General features: G+C 47.3%; 1 protein-coding gene across 6 annotated transcripts in view; it reads right to left on the bottom strand.

Moving 5' to 3' along the window:
* Positions 1–4,642: 4,642 nt before the first annotated feature.
* The window catches only part of PTPRA (protein tyrosine phosphatase receptor type A), a 150,615-nt gene continuing 131,279 nt past the window's right edge, over positions 4,643–23,978 (bottom strand). For 4 of the 6 annotated variants that reach the window (XM_036244288.1, XM_036244287.1, XM_036244291.1 and 1 more), the window contains 12 exons: positions 21,756–21,853; positions 20,509–20,628; positions 19,606–19,772; positions 18,985–19,120; positions 18,190–18,339; positions 16,421–16,514; positions 16,021–16,097; positions 15,421–15,555; positions 10,651–10,776; positions 10,413–10,564; positions 5,627–5,762; positions 4,652–4,943 (listed from right to left, as the gene is read on the bottom strand). In XM_036244288.1, coding sequence (XP_036100181.1) covers positions 4,869–4,943; positions 5,627–5,762; positions 10,413–10,564; positions 10,651–10,776; positions 15,421–15,555; positions 16,021–16,097; positions 16,421–16,514; positions 18,190–18,339; positions 18,985–19,120; positions 19,606–19,772; positions 20,509–20,628; positions 21,756–21,853 — 1,466 coding nt within the window. In that variant the 3' untranslated portion in view covers positions 4,652–4,868. Of the gene's footprint in view, positions 4,944–5,626; positions 5,763–10,412; positions 10,565–10,650; positions 10,777–15,420; positions 15,556–16,020; positions 16,098–16,420; positions 16,515–18,189; positions 18,340–18,984; positions 19,121–19,605; positions 19,773–20,508; positions 20,629–21,755; positions 21,854–23,978 lie in introns of all 6 variants that reach the window. The other 2 variants (XM_036244293.1, XM_036244292.1) reach the window with 2 other exon arrangements.

The following is a 23,978-nucleotide window of genomic DNA, read 5'->3' as shown; positions in this document are numbered from 1 at the left end:
ACCAGACTGAGGCTCCCTCTGCATCTTCACAGGGATCTGGAGGTCATAGGACTTCTGCTCCAGACTGGCCTCTGCCCTGAATCATCTTCCCACTTCCCAGGCTGCCTCCTCAAGTTAGCGTCGTGGAAATGGCAGCAGTGGTCCTCAAGCTCCTGTCCTTAGGCCTAGAAAGGAAGACCTTATGGCCTTTCCTGACCAAAATAGGAAATTGTGGCCGGAGAGGGGCAATGCCTCGGTACACCCTGAGTTCCACCCAGCTCGAGGCTCACCAGTGGGAAAAGTGGTGGCCTACGAGTGGGGAGCACAGTAGCTTGTTTGTTAAGAGATCCAGGGGAGGCTCTGACCACCCTTCCTGAGGGCTTGTTTGCCCTCCTGTAAAATGGGGTGGACTAGTCCTCATCCACACACCTGGACACCGGGGCTGGGTCACTCCAGGTGGAGGTAGGTTTGGGTGGGGCACAGCTACCCACAGGTGGCCTCTATCCCCTCCAAGCAGGCCTATGAGAAGGGCCAGCTAAGGGGACAGTGCAGCATCTGTGGGGCTATCAGCAGTGGGTAGGGATAACTTTGCCTCTCGAGGTTCCAACCCCTCCCCATCCTGTGCTCAACATAGGACTATTTCTGGATTTGGGCACAGCTACCTTAGGACACTGGAAGCATGCATCCATCTCTCAGTGTGGGTCAGCTCAGCTTTCTATCTCCAGCCATCAGCCTCCGGGGGGGCAGAGGCCTATTTACAGGGTTACTAGCCAATCTCTGCAATTGAGCTGAACAGCAAATACAAAGGCCTGGGTCGGGCTTGGCACCATGGTGGCCAGTCACTGGGAGAGCAGGAACATCAAATCCTGTGGCAAAGATGGGGGAGGGAATGGCATAATGGGCACTATGGTAGGTCGTGGGCCCCTGGAATTCAGCTGCCCAGGCAGGAGAGCACATGTGTGAATTTCCAAATCGACTTATTTGGCAGGGACCTGAAATGAATATGTGTTCAATTAAATTGTTTTAGGAAAAACAGACTTTGTTCCTAGATGCATGGGTTAATTTTTAGAAAAACAATTGCTTTGTGGTTTAGTAAAAATCATTCTTAGAGTTCGGTAAACAAGCTTTGTTCTGACTTGAGTTTACAGAATGTTTTACTCAATGAGGAATGGGGATACTTTTATTTTTTCTCCCATCCAAGTACTAACCAGGCCCGACCCTGCTTAGCTTCCGAGATCAGACGAGATCAGGCGTGTTCAGGGTGGTATGGCCGTAGACTATTTTTTCTGTAATTTGTGGTTTTTCCTAAAAAATCCAAACCAGAACGACCGAACTTCTTAAGGGAAGCCCTGGGCCCTTTCTTTCTTGCAACATACCTAGCTTTTCAGGAATGTTTGCTGTCCCCTTCCAGACGATAAGCTCTGGGATGCATCCTCTTATCCTTCTCAGCAGCATACAAAGCCATTTGTTCATCAAGTTGAAACTAATTCTCTGCTCTGGGGAGAGGACACCATTCCAGTCTGGGAGTTGCTTGTTGTCAGTGGGGAAAGCGGAGGTTCAGAGAGAAGAGCTCAGGGGGCATTGGAGCACAGAGAGGCACAAACCCCTGATCAGGTGGTCTGGGATGAAGGCAGAAGATGAGTTAGCTAGAGTCGTGGGAACAACAGCAGCGGGTGTTCCATTGTAAGGAACAAAATGGAGAAGAGTCAACACAGAGCTGCCAGTCGATCCAAGGGCTGGAGCAAGGTGGGAGTGGGGGTGAAAGGGGTACAGAGAATGCCAGAGGGCTGCAGGGAGCATGGGACAGGTGCCTGTGGGTCACCCCATGTGGGGTAATGCAGCAGGAAGCAGGATATGTGGACCTGGAGCTCAGGCTTGGAGAAAGCTGAGGATCCACAGCAGACAGACGGCAGGAATGCCCCACCTCTGCAGAGGGAGAAGGCAGAATGGCTGCCAGAGTGAGGGTCAGTCAGAAGGGAGTCACTTAACACAAAGGGGGAACTAGTGGGCAGAGACAGGGGATCCCTGGGACTCAGTGCACAGGCCGCCTTGGCAAGAACAAGAAAGGAAATGAAGTGAGAAGGAGGAAAGAGGAAAGAGAGTGTAGACTTTTTCAAGAAGTCTATCATAAAGGGACAAGAAGTTAAGCCTGGGGAGAGTTTTTTTTCCCCTCTTTCTTTAAAAGAAAAACTTGATCATTTGGTGGGGGAAGTGATGAAGGAAACAAAGTTGACTTTTGTTTTTGTTTTTTTTTTGAGAGAAAGGGAGAGAGAAACATTGATCAGCTGCCTCCTGCATGCCCCCTAATGGGGATCGAGCCTGAAACCCAGGCATGTGCCCTGACTGGGAATTGAACTGGGACCTCTCAGTCCATGGGATGACACGAGAGAGCTGACTTGTTGAAGTGAAGTCTCTGAGAGTGTGGCAGGCCCCAGAGCTCTTGGTGTGCGGTGGGCAAATGGATCGCTCTTCCCGTCCTAAGAAATCCTTACTGCTGGATGAGGAGTGGGCACTGAGTGAAGGAGTCACCCTGCCCTCCCCACAGCTATGCTGCATGAGCTCCCCTACACTTTCCTTTTAGCCTAGACCAGCTCCTGTTGGGTTTATGTCTCTCAAACCATGTAAGCTCTGTTTAAGACACCTGTTTATTAACCAGGTGTTATTTAAAGTATTGGCCCAGCCACTGACCAGATCAGCATGGACTGCCGCAGAAAACCATCAGAACACAATGGCGTGCAGCTGCTCAGGACCAGCCTGGGACAGCAGGCGGGCAGCCTGATGGGAGGAGGGAGGCGGGGAGTGTGGAGGGCTCTTCTGACGTTCCTGGCACAGCTTGCCGACCCAACTTGGCCTGCCCGCTTCCATCTGCCTGGACTTGGTCACAGAGGCATCAGACAAAAGGTACTTGTAAGAAGCCAGGGTCTCCTTCCCAAACACAGCACCCTCATCAGAAGTATGTCAGATTCTGTCTTTGCTTAATTTATTCATGCTGCTTCTAAAACTACTGAAATTGGAGTTTATTGCCCCTTGGAGTTCCTTAGTTCACATAGAAGGATTGAGTACCTCCACTCACACACACTCACCTCTTACAAGCTTCCAGAGGTGGTCTGTCGTGGTGTCCCCACAGATATCCTGAATATGTGGCACAAAACTTGGCTTCCATCTTGGAGACGCTGTGTCCTTGTTTGCTTTTGGACTCCAAGGTCCCCTGTAATGTGGCCCCACATGATGGTTCCTCCCTTCACTCATAATTTCCAGCATCCCTTGGGTCCAGTTCAAGTCCCACCTCACCCAAGAAGCACAGCAGCTCTAATTTCTCAAGTGTGCCTTTATGGACCAGGCTAGGGTGCACCTCTCACTCATCACAGCCTGAGGAGGCTCAGGGCCTGCCCCTGCTCCCCAAGAAATGCCCCGCAGGCCATAAGGCTCTCTCAGTCCTGCACAGACAGCCATGACAACCAGTTTACTCTCTTGTTCCCATGATGAGCTGCTCACGAGGACAGGAGGCAGTGGACAGACCACCCTCCTAACTGTGCTCCCAAAGACTATGTTTCCCAGCACCCCTGGTAGCTAGGTATGGCCTTATGACTAGGTTTTAGCCAATGGGATATGTGTGAAAATGAAAAGCACAAATTTTTCTTCATGTCCTTAAAAATGAAGTTGTTTGCTCTCCACACTCTTTGGTTCTCCATGTGAAAGACAGTGATCCAGCTTCAACCATGAAGAAAAGAATAACACCTAAGGGACACTGGGATCATGGGATGGGAGGATACTGGGTCTCTGGACTGGGCAGACTGTTATATGAGAAATAAATGAACATCCACCTTATTTGAGACATAAAAGACAGTTTTGTCTAATATTCAGGCTCAAAATCAAGTTGGAACCTAAGACTCCTACTGTCCAGGATCCGAGGCACTTCCACACAGAAGTCCTGGAAATGAGGAAGACATGAAAGAAAACTGAAGCCATTTAACACAGTAAGTGTGAGTATAAAGACTTATTCTGGACGCAGTGACACAATCCAGATAGTTTTGTAGCAAAGCACCAGAGAGGTCAGGCTGGCCTTAGCCCTGAGCCACCTCCTCTCCTCCATGCCCCAGGCCATCTTCCAGGGGCGCCAGGCTGGCTGGGACCACTGCACCACAGGTGTGCTGGAAGGGGAAGGCAAGTCTTTGGCATGCAGCCAAGAGCTGGAGGGGCTGCGCTTATTAGAAAGGAGGAGACAGGAGGGTTGTGGCTTCTCTGCGGTCAGTTGAGACTAAACAGTAACAGCAGGGCCAGGAGTGGCCTAGGAGAGCCCTGTCCCGCCCCACCCCACACAAAGGGAGAGACGTTTCCTCAGGGAGGCAAAGCTTTTATTACCTGATAATCCCTAGTGTAGTGACAGAGACACTGCTCTGGTCCCCTCACCCACGATAGGTGTCGGCAGTGGGAGAAGGGGCTGCGCAGAGCAGGGAGGGGAGAGATTATTTACAGAGCAGGAGTGCAGGGCGCCTAAAAGGGCACTGGGACAACCAACTTCCTCAAGAGCTCTGAGAACTTTGTGCTTTTTTTTCTTACTTGATGCCAAGCTACCTGGAAAGGGTTTTGTGTTTCTTCTTTAGGAAAAGATGTATAAACCACAGAACAATACAGCCCAATTTCCAGGAAAAAAATTTCACGATATCAATCCAAACATCACGCTATTTAATTCCCCAATAAAACATTGGAAAAAGGACTATCAGTGCTAACACATTTACATATAAAATCTCCACCTAATAAGTAATAGAAGCCTATGTACCAATTTCTAAAACAGTTATAAGATATATACACAATTTTGGGTATATTAACAAAACAGAATATTACAAAATATTAAAAGCAATTCTCTTGTCCACGGGTGTCATCATCTCTTACTTGAAGTTGGCATAATCTGAGAATGCGTCAATATATTCCTGCACCACCTTGTAGCAGAACTCATACTGTTCCTGGGGAGCGAAAAGAGGGAAAAGCCAGGGTTACTGCAGAGAACGACATACACGCAGTTCCTGCCAGAGCTCACAGCACCTCTCTGGGGTGAGTACAGCTAATTTACCCACGGAGGTGGCCAGAGAGAAGGAGGCAGGTGTGCGTGCAGGTAGAGCAGGCGGGAAGATGGCTCTGTGTGGCCCACACCTCACCATGGCTGTCAGGCTCGAGGCACCTCATTAATTCCCAACATCTTAAAACTTACTTTCCCCATATTTGATGGTTACTGGTCAGACTGTCAGGAGCCAGACCACTTAACAGGGAGCCTGAGTAGAAGAGAGGAGGCACTCCTGAGTCTTCCCCTCCCTGTACTCACAGAGAACTGTAGACAAGCCCATGGGGCACCCTGCACCCCTTACTAGCCTTTATAGAGGCCATAAGGGCCAACATAGTCTGAGGGTCCCCTGCCCAGGCCAGGCAGGGGATGCATCAGTAAGAGTCACTGGTGACAGAGCCATGCCCCAGTTCTCACTGCCTCCCAGGGCTTTCTCTGTCTGGGGCACCCAGGGGAAGGAAAGGGTGGATCTGTGGTTCCTTTAGGCTTTGACAACCATATGGGCCCCTAGGATGAACCTCTCCCTGAGCTGACCCTGACAAAATGGGCTACAGTATGTGCAATGGTGTAGACAGACGTGCAGCATACCAGTGTCTGGACCATGTGTGGCCTCTGCAGCCGCAGGCTCTTGACGGTTTGGAAGACATCCAGAATCCCCTCCGCTTTCACCCGTTCCAGGACTGTGCTTAGGGCACAGAAGGTCCCCGTCCGTCCTGCCCCTGCACTGTAATAGAGGAAACACACATAATACACCAGCCCTCTGTGCTGACAAGGTGGGTGACAGTGGCAATGAGCAGATAAAGGCTGAGTTTGGTGCTGGGGTAAGACAGGAGGCCCACTGGCTCATCATATAAGCCCCTTGCTCACACAGCTCTGGGGAGGCAGGTGCACCCCTATTGCCCTTCCTGCACCACCCACTTTGCCTGGTCAGGGTCTAACTCATGGGATAGTGGTGAAGAACCGCAAACCCCCATCCCTGCATGCACTGAGCCTTTGCTGTCTACCTACAAACAAGCCTCAGTTGCTCTGACCCGCTGCTCATTCATGTTACAGTTCTAATCCTCTCCTCCCCAGGACAAACCCTGCCTCTCTGCACTGGTGTGTATGCCGATTCTTTTCCATGTCTCTTATTTTCTTCCTAAATCCTAGGAATCCAGATTCTCGCCATGACATTGTCCACCCTGTTTAATGTTCTCTGTTGGTTCACTCACCAGACCCTACTGAATGCCTGCTGTGTGGTAGGGCCTGTGGTGGGTAGCAGTCCCCAGGTGGTAAGATATGCAGCATGGGAAGAAAAGAGAAATAAAAGTTCTGGGAAGGGTGGGGAGAGCTGCTATTGTGAGTAGGGTGTTCAGGGAAGACTTTTTGCCATGTGAGCAGAGACCCAAAGAAGGTGAGCGCAAGGCTGGATGGCTGTCTGAAAAAGCAGCATTCAGGCTCAAGGCAGGACATACCTAGGTGCTGACAGTGTGTAGCTGGACCTGATGGATGGAAGGAAAGAAGGCACGCTGGAGAGTGCTGGGGTGCGGTCAGAGCCCTCAGGTCACATGGGGCCTTTAGAATTGTTAGATTCTGAGTAAAGGAGTGATGTGGTCTGACTGAAGTTTTAAAAGCGAATCTCAGGCTGCTGTGTTGAAAATGGAGGAAGGGCAGAAACAAGAAGAGCAGTGAGACTAGTATAATTACTGGGAAAAGGGGATGGTGGCTTGGACAGGGGGATCTGGTGGAAGGAGTGAGAAACACTTGGTTCTGAGATTATTTTGCATGTAGAGCAAGGCTGGGCATTAGATGTGCATGTGAGGAAAAGAAAGAAGGATGGCTTCGAAGCATCTTACTTGAGTTGAGTGCTGACTGAAATGCCATTTACTGATTTGGGGTAGGTTGAGGCAACAGTAAGTAGGCTTAGGAGTTCTGAAACGCCTAAGTGGAAATGTTGAGTAGGGAAAACAGACAGATACATGAATATGGAGTTTAGGGGAGAGACTGAACTGGTGATAAAGATTTGGGTGTTGGTATCAAAGCTAAAGATGGGCTCACCTAGGGGAGTGACTGTTAGTTGACAGAAGAGGTCCAAGGACTGGGCCCTGGACCACAGATGGAGAGGAATCAGTAAAGGTGACAGAGAAGGAACAGCTAACAACAACAAAAACCAGGAGAAAAGCTATGCTGAAAGCATTCTACAGTGATGTGAGAGATCAACTGTCCAATACTAATGAATGTCAAGGACAATAAAACTGGGAAGTGATCTCTGGATTCTGCAATGTGAAGGTTACAGGTGGCTCTCATGGGCAGCTGGAGGGGGGGAGGGGGGAGGGGGGAGAGATATTAACTGGAATGGGATCAAGAGAGAATGGGAGGAGAGGAATTGGAGAGTAAGCATAAACAAATCTTTTGAGAAGCTTTATTATTAAGAAAAACAGGGAAATAAGAGGAGTAGCTGGAGGGGAACTGGAGGCAAGATTTTTTTTGAAAAAGTATTAAGAAGGGAGAAATTATAGCATATATGTATGAAGATGGTAGTTATCTAGGTAGTTATCCTAGGATCATGTAGGATAGCAAAGTCCTTCAGGAGATAAAAGGGGACAGAACTGCTATCCAAGTGGAGGGTGGAGATACAGACAGACTCTAGTATGGCCCCAAGTTCCCTGCCTCCTGGTGCTCATTCCCTTGTGTGATCCCTCTCCCCTGAATGTGCGGGGGGTAGGGGGGGACCGGTAATGTGCTTCCAACCAACAAAAATAACAAGGGTGATAGCATGTATACAGTTACACATATGTGATTACATTACATGTGATCATAATGCCTGTCTTGCAAGGAGATGCTTTCTCCTTTGTTGGCTTAGAAAAAACAAATAACTATACTGAAAAGGTCCATGTGGCCAGAAACATCAAACAAGAGGCCCCCAGTCCAGCAGCCTACAAAGAACCAAATGCTACCAACAACTAAGTAAGCTTGGAAATGAATCCTTCCCCATTTGAGCCTCAGGTGGGTCCACAGCCCTGGCCAGCACTTTGATTATAGTCTTGTGAGACCCTGAAGCACAACACTCAGCTGAGACAGGCTCAGGCTCCTGAGCACAGAGATTATGAGATAAATGTATGTTTGTTTTCAGATGCTGTTCCTGGTAATATTCCACAATAACAGATATATTATTATTAATGTAGCTGGATTCAAAGAGGTCAGACAACTCATCCACTGAACAGGAGGCTGCGGGGCCCATAGCACCAGTAGAGGTAGATGGGGAGCTATGGTGGTAGGAATATGTGCAAGTTCTCTCTTGGTTGCTTCTCTTTTCTTAGTCAAATAGAAAAGACAGTCACCTCTTGAAATCAAGGATGGGAGATGTGTTGGAGGTTTGAAAGGAGGTATGAAGTAATCATCTAGGAAAAAGGCTGGCAAGTTATTCCGTAAAGGGTCAGACAAAAAATATCTTAGGTTTTGCTGGGAAGACACAAAATCGAGTAATAACTGGGCAACTGTAACTTCTTGTGTGCTAAGCAGCAGTGCGAGATGATGAGGGTGCCACTGTGGTCTCAGCTCTACTACTGGAGCATGAGAGCGGCCATGACCGATACATAAACACATGAGCACAGTCGTGTTCCAATAAAACTTGAGTTTTATGTAATTTTCATATCATAAAATAGTCTTCTTTTGATTTAAAAAGAAACATTTAACAATATAAAAACAGTTCTTGGCTTGTAGGCTCACACAAAACCAGGTGGCAGGCTGGATTTGTTGATGGGCCCTACTTGGCCTGGCTCTGGTCTAAAAGACTGGGAGAGCCCTGGCTGGTTTGGCTCAGTGGTTAGAGCGTCGGCCTGCGGTCCAGAGAGGCACAGGTTCAGTTCCCACTAAGGGCACGTACCTTGGTTATAGTTTGTCCCCGGTCCTCGTTGGGTCGTGCAGGTGGCAGCCACTCGATGTGTCCCTTTCACGTCGATATTTCTCTCTCTCTCTCTCTCTCTGTCTCCCCCTCCCACTCCATCTGAACAAAATATCAAAAAATGTCCTTGGGCCCTGGCCAGTTTGGCTCAGCGGTTGGAGAGTCAGCCTGTGGTCCAGAGAGACCTGGGTTCGGTTCCTGCTAAGGGCATGTACCTCGGTTGCAGTTTGTCCCCGGCCCTGGTTGGTCGTGCGGGTGGCAGCCAATCGATGTGTCCCTTTCACGTCGATGTTTCTCTCTCTCTCTGTCCCCCTCCCACTCTATCTGAACAAAATATCAAAAAATGTCCTCGGGTGAGGATAAAAAAACAAGATTTATTTTTGTACAGATAATTAGCATAGCTCAAACTTCAAAAAGGTCCAAAATAGTGACAAGTCTCCTTCCTACTTCATTTCTCTGCCCTTCAAATTTCCCCCTGGAACACAAGCAGTGTCATCAGGTCCCTGTGTGTCATTGCAGAGATATTTTATGCATATAACAACATAAACATATACATACTCTTTCCCTGTCTCACTGCTTTTCTCACCAAAAACAAATCTAGAGGATTATTCCACACCAGACTATAAACAGCTTCCTCACTAATTTTTTGCAGCTCTGTAGTATAGGATATATCAGAACATACTGACTCAGTCCCCTATTAATATATGTTTAAAGTATTTATAATCTTTTACTATTAGAAGCAGTGCTTTAACCCTTGTAATTATTCCATTTGGCCACTTGAAAAACATTTATTGGATACATTCCTAGAAGTTCCTTTGCTCGTTTTTCTATTTTCAAAACCAATTTGTATGAATTTTTTGCTGTTGTTAACCCTCACCCAAGGATATTTTTCCACTGACTTTTATAAAGTGGAAGGGAGGGAAGGAAGGAGAGGGAGGGAGAAGGAGAGAAAGAGAGGGGGAGAGGAGAGAGAAAGAGAGGGAGAGAAACATACATGTAAGAGAGACACATCCATTGGTTGCCTCCCACATGACCCTGGACCAGGCTCAAACCTACAACTGAAGTATGTGCCCTTGACTGGGAATCAAACCCATGACCCTTCAGTCTTCGGACCAATGCTCTAACTGCTGAGCCAAACCAACCAGTAACCTTGACTGAAACCTGGGAGACACCCCTGACTCCTCTTCTCTTTCACAACTATATTCTTAGTCTTGTTCATTTTTCTTCAAACTGTCTTCAGTACTTGCTCTTTTCTCTTTCCTGTGTTTATAAGGAGGCCAGGTTCCCAGCATATATGTGCAAAGTTCAAACACCAGGATCCTCTCCTATCATCTGGCCCTGTCCTGGGGTCATCAAAGGTGACTGCCATGTGCTCACCAACACCCACTCCTGTCCACCTTTCCTCACTGTATGACACGCTCACGATCGCCTCCAACACGCCTGCTTCTCATCACTTTCTCTCTCCCTTCTGAGCGCTGGGGTAAGCAGTACCTGCAGTGCACAGTGATGGGGTGGTTCCCTGACTGTTGCTGTTGCTTCTGCACGGCTGCAATGATGTTGATCATGCCTTTTCCATCGCTGGGGATGCCCACTTCAGGCCAGCCATGGAAGTGGAACTGCCGGATCTGTCTGGTCTTGTTCTCCTTTGGAGGAAGGGCCATTAGAAAGGCCATCAGAGGGGCACCCAGGCTTTTCCTGTGGAAGAAGCCTCATCCACCAGCCTTCTTACCCTGGTGTTGGTGACCAGGAGGTCTCTGATGGTGTAGCTCTCACATTCCTCCTCCTTCTTCAGCTCCACTGTGATGTCTCCATAGGATACCAGCCCATCTGAGGGCCAGTACTGGGCACACTTCTCCTGGAGGGACAAATGAGAGAGTGTAAGGGGCTCAGAATGCCATGCATGAAAAAGTCAGGGCTGCCCCATGAGCTGCCTGCCCCCTTCTCAGTACAGCTACCTCCTACCCAATACGCTTCATCCTCAAGTTATTGAGAACTCAAGAGGGTCATAATGTTACTTAACATCACACTGATTAACTTCTGATCCTCACCAGGACATCTATATTTAACAACTTATTTCTACTACCAGAGATAATAACTTAACCATTTGGTGTTACTTATGGTATACTTTTTAACACTGATGGGGTCTCTGAAGAACTCAGACCATCGCCTCATAGGCATCCAACACTCGGTGGCAGGGTGGAGGGGGAGGAGGAATGAATATCTTTGTTCCAATCCCCCTTCCGCTTTTTTGCTCCCTTGGAGTGTTCCTACATTTTATAGCTGTGTACATGCCAGATCGCTAATCCAGAACAACTGAACCCAATCACATCACCCCTGCCCAGCCATGGAGCTTTGCTACAGTCCAGTCCACAGTAGCCCCTCCTTTTTTTTTCTCTTCTTTAATTTGAAATGGTACCTTCAAGTTGCTAGCATTTGCATTTCTGTTCTTGCTAGTGAGCAGAAGAAGGTTTACTGTCTGTCTTTTTTTTTTTTTTTTAAAGGATTTTAAAATAGAATTTTAGAGAGAAAGGGAGAGAGAGAGAGAGAGAGAGAGAGAGAAATACATCAATGTGAGAGTGTAACATGGACTGGCTGCCTCCAGCATGCTCATTACTAGGGATTGAGCCTGAAACATTTCAGTGCACAGGACAATGCCCAACCGAGCCAACCTGGCCAGGGTTACTGTGTCTTTTTTCGGTACATGACTCAGTTCATCTAAGCTTCTTGTGGAGAGGGGCTGCCTCTCTTTATCTTTGTATTCTCACAATGCCTTGCACAATGCCTACCTATTGCAGGTCTCAGTAAATATCTGGTAAATGAATTTGTTCAATGTCTATAGATTAAACAAGGGTATAAATATATAAAAAAAAACATAATGTTCATTTCTTTAGAGCATTTTGGGGAAGATCTTAGATACTTCATTACTGGCAATTTAAAAATCCTCAACCATAGCCTTGCCTGGTTTGGCTCAGTGGTAAAGAGCATTAGCCTGAGGACCAAAGAGTTGCAGGTTAATTCCCAGTCAAGGGCATGTACCTCAGTAGTGGGTTCAATCCCCAGTCGGGGTATGTACAGGAGGCAACCAATGTTGATGTTTCTCTGTCTAAAATAAAAATGAATGAATTAATTAATAAAGAACATATCCTTGGATAAGGATTAAAAAATGTAATAATAATGATAGTCCTGGCTGGTGTGACTTGGTTGGATTCTGTCCCATGCACTAAAAGGTTGCTGGTTCCATTCCTGGTCAACAGTGCATACCCAGGTTGGGGGTGTGTGTGTGTGCAGGAGGCAGCCTACCGATGTTACACTCACATGGATGTTTCTCTCTCTAAAAAAATCAATAGTCCTGGCAGGTGTTGCTCAGTGGTTAGAGTGCTGGCCCACACACTGAAGGGTAACAGGTTCAATTCCCAGTCATGGGCACATACCTTGGTTGCAGGTTCAATCCCCAGCCCTGGTTGGGGCGTGTGCGGGAGGCAACCAATCGATGTGTCTCTCTCATATCGATCTCTCTCTCTCTCTGTCTATCCCACTCTTCTTCCCTCCCTACCTTCCACTCTCTCTAAAAATCAATAGAAAGAATATCCGCGGGTGAGGATTAACAAAACAAAAAAATCAATAAACTATTAAAAAATAAATAGCCCTGGCCGGTTTTGCTCAGCAGTTAGAGTGTCGGCCCCGGACCAATGAGTTGGGGGTTTGATTCTGGTCAAGGGCATGTACATCAGTTGCGGTTTGTCCCCGGTCCTGGTTGGGTCGACTGGGAGGCAACCAGTCGATGTGTCTCTCACATCGATGTTTCTCTCACATCGATGTTTCTCTCTGTCTCGCACTTTTGCTCCTTTCCTCCCTATCTGATTATAAATGGAAAAAAAAAATCCTCGAGTGAGGAATATAAAGTGAATAAATAAATCAATCAATAAATTAATTAAAAAACCACAGGACTATTAAAGTAGTGGATCAAAGAAATGATATAGATCAGTGCTTTCTACATGGGCTAACTAGGAGCCCTGGGTTGCCTTGGGAGTTAGGGATTTGGGTCCTCTCTTCAACCAGAACAGTTAATAATTCTAATTAAGAATCACCTTACTTAGATTTTATTGGTTTTTAGGGTACTAGTGGGTAGAATGAGTTTTTCTACCACATTTCCCTCCCAACACTGACTTTTCTTTACACAGTTATTAGTCCAGACTAAAGATTGGGGCTTTTAAGCCATTAGAACTGCTAATATCCAAATAGGCTTGAAAGCAACCAAGTGTACAAGCCGGACTCACACAATGACAAGGGAAGAAAAAGACAGTGGACCCTTGAACAACACAGGTTTTTGAACTACATGGGTCCATTATATGAGGATGGATTTTTTTTCATTAAATATATAGTTAGTCCTCTGTATTCTCAGGTTTCGACGAATTAAAGCAACCACAAATTGAACACAGTATTTTTATTTATTTTTAATTAATTATTTTTTTATCCTCACCTGAGGACCTTTTTTTTTGCATTTATCTTCAGATAGAGCAGGAGGGAAAGAGGGAGGAAGAGAGAGAGAAATATTGATGTGAGAGAGACACTTTGAGTGGTTGCCACCCACACGATCCCAACTGGGGTGGGGGACAAACTGCAACCGAGGTACGTGCCTCTAGTGGGAACCGAACCTGGGACTCTCTGGTTCACGGGCCTAAGCTCTAACCACTGAGCAAAACCGGCCAGGGCTGAACACAGTATTTTTAATCTGTGGCTGGACATATGTGGGGATTCCTGGAACCAATCCCCTGCAGATAGCAAGAGATGACTGAAGTGTTTGGGGAGTCAAAAGTTATACATGAACTTTCAACTGTGAGGGGGGTCAGCGCCCCAACCCGTGTTAAAGGGTCAACTGTACTATGGTTCCACACCTAACAGCTTTTTTTAGATCTTAGTTTAGGCAAAGAGGCATAACAGAGAAGAAAAGGAGAAGACTAGAAGGAGGCTCCCAGGGATATAGAGCTGGAGAACTATCTAGAGAGACCCCTCTTAAAACTGGACAGGGAGCCCTGGCCAGTTTGGCTCAGCGGTTAGAGCGTTGTCCTAAGAGACCCGGGTTTGGTTCTTGCTAAGGGCATGTACCTCGGTTGCAGTTTGTCCCCAGCCCTGGTTGGGTTGTGCAGGTGGCAGGTGGTATCCCTTTCACGTTGATGTTTCTCTCTCTCTCTCCCTTCCATTCTATCTGAACAACAAAATGGAAAAAGGTCCTCAGGTGAGGATAAAAAAAAAAAACTGGACAGGGAGCTGGTCAACAGTGAAAGCAAATGGGGTACCTGTTCTGGCTGACTAATGGGGACAACTATCCAAGGTGGTTATATAAGGTCAGAACCAACAAGAGCAAAGTCAGTGCTGAGGAGTGAGTTTTAAGATGACACAGCTCTTGCAGGTAGTGGGTATGGCGTGCTGAAAGAAAACAAGCCTGGTAAACTTACAGGGTTAGGATTTAAAGGATGATAAAGAGAAGTCACATTAAGACGATCATAGATGTTGGACTGATGGCAGGAACTTATCCTACTCAGCCAGGTGAAGACTACAAGGTTTATTTAATTTAGTCCCCCTCCAAATAATAATTTAGCCCTCCAGGCCCAGCTGGTGCGGCTCAGTGGATTGAGCGTCATCTAATGGACTGAGAGGTCCTGGTTCGATTCCCAGTCAGGGCACATGCCCGGGTTATGGGCTCAATCCCTGGTGGGGAGTGTGCAGGAGGCAGTCAATTGATGTTTCTATAAAACATCAATTAAAAAATCAATTAAAAAACAAAATATTAAAAAACAATTAAAAAACAAAACATTAAAAAAAAAATTTAGCCCTTCATGTGGGCAGAACACCACCACCAAGGAAGCGGGTTGGCCTTAAAGCCAGCTATCTGAGAGAAAAAGGAAACGAGGGAGGGAAATGGTGCTCCACAGGAGCCTCTTGTGGCCGTGAGGTGGGAGATGGCAGAAAGCTGTTACTGAAGTAGCTCTATTTCAGAAAGCTGAGTTAAGCTGCTAGAAGGCAAGCTTTTGGGGGAGAAGGTACAGACTTTGGAATGAAAGAGCAACTTCAGTTTAGAGATCTATTGAAAATGAATCTCCTCTAAAGGGCAGCGACTCCCCTTCTTCTGTAGGAGGTAGAACCTGGGTCTGGGAAATCCAGCGCAGGGGCCAGCAGTGGTTATACCAACTGTGGGATCCTGCTGAGGATGGAGAGCCCTGACCCGCCTGAGAAGGTGGGAGGAAGGAGTACGCACAAAGCTCAGGAGAGAAGGGGGTGTGAACTGTCTAGGAACTGAATGGAAGCTCAGACCACACTGCCCGTCCAGTCCTGAGAGAAGCTACCAATTGCTCAGACAAACCGGCTGGGCAATACAGCCTAGAAGTGGCTCTTTGGGCAGTTTAAATCAAAGAAAAAGTCCAAACATACCTTCTTTGCCACCCTACTCCCACTTTTCATGTGATCTGTCTCCTACAGCCCAGGATCTTTTTGTGCTTACCTGGCCTCTCTCCTCCAGTTCTGTTAGCATCACGATAGAGCAGGATTTCCACTCCCAGATCATTCGCCAGAAGTCCTCAATTGTGTGGAGAAGAGGGCCCTGGCTGGCAATGTAGGAGTCCTTCTGCCGGTAGCCCTGTACAGGCCAGGTCAATGGTAGGAATGAGGTGGTTTAATCAGGTAGGGGCTAGTAGAAAAGAGGCTACTAGGAAGAGATGGGGACTGCTTGGAGGCAAACCCATCCCAGGCAGAGCTCCCTTTTGGCCAAGGACCAAACTCTGTCTGATAAGCTGGTCTCTTTCTATGAGGGGGAAGAAAGGTGGGATTGGAGCTGGGATGAAGAGAGCAGGAATGAGAAAGATCAGAGGTTTTCAGCCTTTGGTTTGTGTTGTGAACTTTTCCCTCCAGTTATTACCCTGCTTCCCTCACCTTCTGCTCTCTGGAACCTGACAGAGCTAGGGCAGGGATCAATTCTGAACTGATGACTGACTCAAAGATAACCTTCCCACACCTGGGAGATGGGGACAGGGGAGGGTGGATTTAAGGCCCAGATGAGTCTCTATGGAGTGTTGGGGGCTCCAGGGTCACAGAGAGCACTTACGTCAATGAAGGATGCATTCACGTAGTCTGTGTTCTCCTCACCCCTCTTAACTGGAATGATCACTCTGTTGAACTCATCTGCAGGAAGGACAGCAGATTGTAGTTTCCCAACATCACTGTCCTCTCCTCCCTCTCCTTCCATCTTTCCTCCCCACCCCAGGCCCTGGGCAGATATAATCCTAGCTGGGCAATAATATGCCTGTTCCCTGCCCAGGAGGGAGAATCTCTTTGGCCTTCATGCTCTTTTATTTCCAGAAGCCATTGAAGAACTGAGGGCAATGAGAGGCAATGCCATAATTCTTGTCTCCAAGCTAATCATTAACTAGTACCTGAAAAGTGGAAAAAAAGTAGAGGTAGGGGAATGAGGCACTAAGGCTTTGGGATGGGGAGAGAGCTCTTACATGGAATGATCTGTAAAACCCGGTTCTTCTTCATGTTGGCTGGGAGGTTTCCAGTCCGCATCTTGTCATTCTGGATTTTGATTGATGTTAATTTCTGAATTGGGAAGGGGAGGGGAAACATTACTGAACCCAGGAACTGCACTTGACAAGATTAGGCCTGTCAATGAATCTGCATCTCCAGGCCATTCTGGCTACATACAACTCCTCACCAGAACCATGGCCTTCATTTCCACATGTCCTTGTTGGAACACTTTCTTCTGCCTTAAAGCTCAGTGAACAAGCCAAACGCGTATTTGGGAAATGGCCTTTCAGGGTTCGGTGAACCCTTCTGGGATGCCCTTGGGCTGGGGCTCCATGATCCTGGAGCAAGAATCCTAGCCTCACAGGAAGGTGGGCTCACCTTCCCTCTCTCCTTGTTCTACCCCCAGAGGCTGTCTTGGACTCTTCAGAAAACTTATTCAAATGTACACCACCAATCCTTCCTGGTTCTGAAGTCCTTTCTTGATCCTTGCTACTCAAAAGTGTAGCTCACAAACCAAGCAGCATCAGCCTCATTTTGTTAGAAATGTTGACTCTCAGGACCTAACTCAGACCTGCTGAATCAGAACCTACATCTTAACAGGGTTCCGAGGTAATTTGGGTCTCTTTATAGTTTGAGAAGGACTGCTTTAAAGAATATGGTCTGCCCTGGCCAGTTTGGCTCAGCGGTTAGAGCGTCAGCCTGCGGTCTGGAGAGACTTGGGTTCGGTTCCCGCTAAGGGCACCTACCTTGGTTGCAGTTTATCCCCGGCCCTGGTTGGGTCGCGCGGGAGGCAGTCACTAGATATATCCCTTTCACGTCAATGTCTCTCTCTCTCTCCCCCTCCCACTCTATCTGAACAAAAAATGGAAAAATATCCTTGGATGAGGATAAAAAAAAAAAAATGTGGTCTTCCCCACCCCAACCCAGAATCTCTTGCCTCTGGGAGCACTGTGACTGAGGAGCGTGTGAAATATTATTCCCTCGTTGTGTTGAGAGCCTTTGTCTGATGGCATACAGCAGGGGTCAGCAATCTGTGGTCAATGGGCCCTCTCTGGCTTGTTGCCTGTTAAAGCTCTATGGAAATACAGCCAGGCTCACTTGTTTATGTAGTGTCTGTGGCTGCTTTTGTGCCACGACAGCAGTGTTAAGTAGTTGTATCAGAGACTGTTATGATCCACAAAACCTATAGTATTTACTATCTGGCCCTTTAAAGAAAACGTTTGTTCTTGTTGTACATTATAATCACCAGGAGTGAGGGGTAGGAAGGCCAGGGGAACTTAAGAAAAATACCATTGCCACCTTAGCTGGGTAGCTCAGTTGGTTGGAGCATCATCCCATATACCGAAAGGTTGTAGGTTCAAGGGCACATACCTAGATTGCAGGTTTGATCCCCAGTTGGGCCATGTACGGGAAGTAACCAATCAATGTTTCTCTCACATCAATGTTTCTCTCTTTCTCCTTCCCTTTCTCTCTCTCTAAACTCAATAAACATATCCTTGGTGAGGCAAAAAAAAATTACCATTGCCTTTTTTATGCCCTCAAACAAACCCAAGTGATTCTAATGTGCAGGATGGGTTGAGAATGACCAGGGTATGAGTAAAGGGCCAGAGACCCACCCCCTTAACCACCCACATGCCTTGCAAGGGGTTTCACCATTTGCTGGTAAATCCTCAAGGAGTCAAGCAGCCCATAATTCCCAGATCACATGAATCCCACAATCTGCAAAGGTGGTTCAGCTCCAACTTACCTTAAACTCCTCCTCTAATCCATTGTTGCTGGTCCCTGGGATTTTGTTGTAAATTTTCTGCAGATGTGTTTCTAGAGAAGTCACTTCCAGTTCTGTATCTCCGTAGAGATAATGCTCCAGAAGCGCTTGGTATATGAAGACGTACTGCATCTGAAACGGGATGGTGCCAGGGTTCCAAGTTTCACATCATACTGTCCCTATGGTGGCAGACCTATCCCCTCCCACCCCCATTTCCCTCCAGTCCACTTCTCCTTTGACCCTAGCAGGGATAAAACAATTGTAATTGTCTCAACTGAGGGACACAGGACTTGAAATTCATGAGTCCCCTTAGGGTACTTAACTTGGGAGGGAGGGTCCTACTCTGGCACCCTTCTGGAGTGAAAAGGGGCTGTCAAAATCAGGTGACACACAAAACCTGTGCCAGCCTGCCTTCCAGTGCTGTGCCCTTTGAACCCCATGCCCTAACTACAGAGATGATTTCAACTCCTAGTCCTGGACATAGCTGAGCTGTGTCACCACCCTGCAGGCACTGGTTCTCTCGGCTTCTGCATGCCTGCTTCCCTCAGGACCTGTTTCTTACCCTTAAAACCCAGTGCAAATAACACCTGCTTTCCCAATCCCCCTCAGTACAACGCCTTCTGTGCTCCATGTCTCTTTTAATACATAATTTACTAGGGCCCTAATCACACTGTATGATGATCATTTACAATAGCTTGGGAGGCTGAGTAATCCATGAGGCGGTAGATGTTTTGGTCCTGGAATGCCCCCACCTTGCTTCACCCACAAATCACTCACGTCTGTTTGCACCATCTGGCAGCGCTGTGCCCGGATCCGGCTCACAAAGCCATACACGTCCACCTTCCGTTCTGTATGCATCATGTCCAGCATGGCATCAATGACGACAAAGGTCCCTGTCCGCCCTACACCCGCACTGTAGCCAGAGAGCAGGGGTGTTACAGGGATGGCCAATATGCCTTGCGGGGGCATACAAGGAGGGGTCAGCACAGGCCGGGGCTCTTTCTTCAGGCCTCTAAATTCTAATTCTGAATGGGGTAGAGCTGGGACTCTCAGGGAACCAACAAACCCACTATATCCTGAACTCCTTACCTCTAGCTATCAAGATAAGAGAACAGTGACACTTAGAAGGGCCAGAAGGCCCCCAGTACATAAGGCAGCACTCAACCTAGTTTTCTGGCTTCATAGCAGTGGTCTCCTCATCCCCGATCTTGGAGGACTGCCCTTCCCTCCTTCCTTGAGTAATCTCCACCCAGCACCAGAGAGGAGTCTGCTCCAGGGACCCCAACAGCTCATCTGCTTTATGTCACCCTATTGAGCCAGGGCCTGTGTGTTCCCTTGCACTGGCCAAGGGAACAGAATGTGGTATGAGTGGGAATCCAAGGGTCAGGCCACACTGACCTGCAGTGGACCACGATGGCCCCTGCATACTGAGGGTTACAGGCCTTCACCTTCTTGAGGAACTTGAGCATGCCGATTGGGGTGAAAGGCACCCCAAAGTCTGGCCAGCTGGTAAAGTGGAATTGAGTGATGAGGCGTTGTGGCTTTCTGTTGGTCATGTCGCCCACCTGTGAAGTGAGGAAATCCTGTAAGTTGGCCTTGATACCCTGGGGTGGGTGGGGCAGCCCCAGCAGAAGAAGGGTGAGGCTTAGGGGCCAGGGCAAACTGTGGTTGTCAGTGACAAAGGGGAACTGAGGGTGTACCCAAGTTTTAATGATGAACAGAGAATCTTCCCAAGAATCCCACTGGGTAGGCTATTACTATATTCTCAGCCTATAGATATGGAATGTGAAACTCAGAAAGTTAAACGCCCTGGTCAAGGTCCCAGAACTAGTAAATGGCAAGGTCAGTACTACAATGCAGGTCTCCTGACTCTCGGTAAGCCCCATTTTCATAGCACTACACTGTCCTCAGCTGAAGGCGACCTCAGCTCAAGCCTCTAGGGTCACCATGGAGGGCCAGGAGCAGGGCCTATCACATCCTTGATGTCAGGAGCCTTTGGAGTAAGAAATAAAAAATGAGTCAAGTACATTACACCACCTCCTAATGCAGTAGGTTTATACTAAGATGATAAAACTCCATATCAATAATCATGTTCCTCCGAGACCTGAAAATGCTCCTCCTTAGCTTTGATAAAGAAGTACCCTGGGAGCCCAGAGCTCTGATTTCAGGATACAAACACAATATACAATCAGGTTTCCTGAGCACCCTGAGAAAGAGGGAGGATAGCACAACATATTCTTCCCTCTTAATGGCCAGCAGATCCTAAGAAAGAGAGCCAAGAAAGGAAGTAGAAGACAGTACCTGCTGAATGCAGAACTTTCGCACTGTGTAATCCACCAGGACGGTCACATCCTCTACTGACACACGGATATTCCCATAGGTCCAGCAGCCTTGGTCAGGCCAGTACTGGGCACACTTACACTAGAAAGAAACAGACATGCATCCCCTGACCTTAGACCTCTCATCAGTGGCAGGTGGAAAAGGCCTGAAAGGAAAGGGCCACAAAGGCCCAGACTGAAGTCCCGAAAAACTCTATGGCCTGTTCTCTCACCTCAGACAACTGCAGACTTATTTGTTTTATCTGCTCTTTTTTCAAGTTCCTCAGTGTTCACCCTGTTTAGAACAATCTCTTAATATATGCAGAGCCCTAGCCCCACACCTCTTGTTCTTTCCCATCACCATTCCCTTAGTTCAGGGAAAACTGGTGATACTCTAGAGGCAAGCTTGTCTTAATCCCTGGAACCTGCAACCTATGAGGAGGCCACTATAATGCAGACTGTAAACCTGCCACAAGAAGCCCAAGGTCTTCTCTGGTGCCTGATCCTTGGACAGCTTTCAAGAGCAAGAGGTCTGGTTGTAAGAAATGAACTTAAGCCCAGCCCTAGTGCTATCCCTCCCAAGCACTGTGGAGCTGCTGATTAATACACCACCATCCCAGTGTGGAGATCAAGGTGACTAAGGTCCATCCTGGAGAAAAATGGTCATGAATGGGGATACCTCTCTGGGGACTGATCCAGGACTCAGGACTGGTGTTTGTTGGCTGTGGCCCAGTGATGGAGCTGGCCAGGCATGGATTTGGCAGCCAAAAAAGAAAAGAACCGTCAGAAAGCTGCCTACAGGATCAGGCCGAGGCCTCAGATTCCCTTGCTCTTGGGGGCAGGATCTCAGTTCATATAGCTCACTCTGCCAACCCAGGAGGAGGGATAGGAAACCATGGGAATGAGGGACTAGAGAAGCCAGGGAAGAAAAGCCCCTCTGTGGTGCTTCCTTGGCCAATTGCCCGTCTTTCTGCCAGGTTGTTTGGAACCAGGGTGAGTTGTCTTACTACTAGACACAGGGAACATGCCTTAGGAACCCCTAGGGTTCAGCGGAGACCTCTGGGACATGGGAAAGTCTGGTAGGCATACTGGCCTGGGTTTTGTCTGCACGAACGACTGGCAAGGAGTCACAAAGGGTGGACAGCCCAGGCTCAAACACAGAGCTCCAGCAGAGACCCTCTGCTGATCATGCCTGTATCAGGGGGCCTCCTATTGAATTTTTCCACTCACTTCTTTTCTCTCCTTCAGGTTGGTCACCATGACAATGGTGGCTGTGTTTTGTTCCCAGATCATCCTCCAGAAATCATTCACCGTTTCTTCTTTTGGTCCTAAAGCAGCCAACAGCAAAAATGAGAACACACAGCAAGGGGAAGAAAGATGCTGGATATTTGGGAACATTCATTCTTGACTTTTGGAAGCCTATGCCCACATATCCCCAGCTAAATATCCAATACATTGATCCATCCACCCACCTGCTAACTGAACACCCCCCATGTATCCACCACGTATGTGCCAGGCACTTCACTAAAAAGTGAAGTGGGAGTGGGAGGCTGTCAAAATATAGAGAACATGAACAGTGTCTCCCAAGGATACTATAGCTGAGATCAGAAATCACGACTATTCACTGAATACCACATTATGGGCCAGATGGTGAGCTAAATGCTTTATATCTCATTTACTTCTTCCCACCACGCTCTGAGGTGGAGGTTAGGTGACTTGGACAGACTAGAATTTAAAATTTTCCTCCCACACAGCCTTTCCCAGAAAGCCACTAGAAGATTTCTAAACAAAAATGAGGAAGCCAACAAAGAGAGAGAAAGAAATGGGACCTAACACAGAAGGGAGACCAAAGGAAATCCCAGGGTGTTGGTGAAGGGAAGGCTCAGAATAACTCTTCCAGATGTTAAGGGGGCAAGCAATCCAGAATGGAACTAAAGAAAGAAGGTTCTAGAAGAACCCTAAGATAAAAAATTAAACCTCATGTTTCTGAAGTTATTTAGAAAAAATATATACTTCCTGAGAATAATTTTGGGGTGCGTGTGTGTGTGTATCAGTGCTAGGTATATAAAAAACAAAGTGAATAGGAATAAAGGATATAATTAACTCTCAGAAGAGAGGAACACCAAAAACTGCACCAAAAAAAATCATAACAGCCCTGGCCAGTTTGGCTCTGCAGTTAGAGCGTTGGCCTGCAGTCCAGAGAGACCTGGGTTCGGTTCCCACTAAGGGCACGTACCTCGGTTGCAGTTTGTCCCTGACTCTTGGGTTGTGCGGGTGGCAGCCACTCGATGTGTCCATTTCATGTCGATGTTCCCCCCCCGCCCACTCTATCTGAACAAAATATGGAAAAATGTCCTCTGGTGAGAATTAAAAAAAAGAAATCATAACAATAATATGTGCTTCAGCTGTAAATAATATTGGTATAGTAACAGTAATGTTAACAACAAATATGCTCTCAACCTCAAACTGTAATTTAACTCTACTGGGAGAATGAGGAAAAGGGACATGTATATGCATGTCTGTCTGATTGAGAGTGAGGTACTTTGTAAAAGGATTACATAAATTATCATCTACCATAAGAAAGAGTCAACCAATAAAAATGGTTGCATTAGATTAAAAGAATAAGGGAGAAAGGGGGAAGAACTTTGTTTTTATAACCCTTGTAATACCATAGACTTTCTTAAAATTTGTATTCCCTTTGGTAAAAATGAAAAAATAGTTATTAAAAAGAAAAACAATGACAGAAGTGAACACATGCCAGACAGATGTACAGAACAGGACTTGTTTCATTGCCTGGCAAGGTCAGGAAAAATCTCTTGGACTAGGTGACACATGAGTCATGTTAGGGTAGATGGGAGTTTAGAAAGGAAACACAGGGAGAAGAGGCACTCCAGGAAGAGGAACAGGAACTAGCAGCAAGAAAGAGCACAAGACGTCCAGGGATGTAAGAATTCAGTGAGGTCACTGTGTAGGGTGCATGGAGTAGTGGAAGATGGAGCTGGGAAGATGGGTAAGGTACCAGAATCTAAAGAGTGGAAGCCAGGGCAAGAAAGGCTTGTCCTACAGATAATGGAAAATCATGAGAATCCTGACAAAAGTTTTGCACTGAGAAAGGCCATTCTGGTGGAAGGAAAGCAAGGAGCCAGGGTGAGGTGTAGCGGGATCCGTCAGTTGGCTGCTGAAACAGAGCTGGAAGAAAAGATGGGAATAAGGCAATAGGTCAGAGAAGGCAGATTCTGGAGACGGAAACGAGGACTAGTCTAGAATAAGGGACAGATAGAAGATCTAAATGATAAGAAGATCTGATGATCCTAAATCTGGCTTTGTTAACTGGGTAGATTATATTCCAGTCATGGCGATGGCCAGAGAACAGAGGAGAAAAACAGTTTGGAGACTAAGGAAGAGTCATGTTCTAGTTTCCGATGTTAAATCTAAAGAGTATGCGGGGGTGTC

Source organism: Molossus molossus, unplaced genomic scaffold, assembly GCF_014108415.1.
Source record: "Molossus molossus isolate mMolMol1 unplaced genomic scaffold, mMolMol1.p scaffold_m16_p_6, whole genome shotgun sequence".
NCBI classification, from domain to species: Eukaryota; Metazoa; Chordata; class Mammalia; order Chiroptera; family Molossidae; genus Molossus; species Molossus molossus.
Note: the sequence above shows the minus strand (reverse complement) of the source record. Positions and strands in the feature narration are given on the sequence as shown.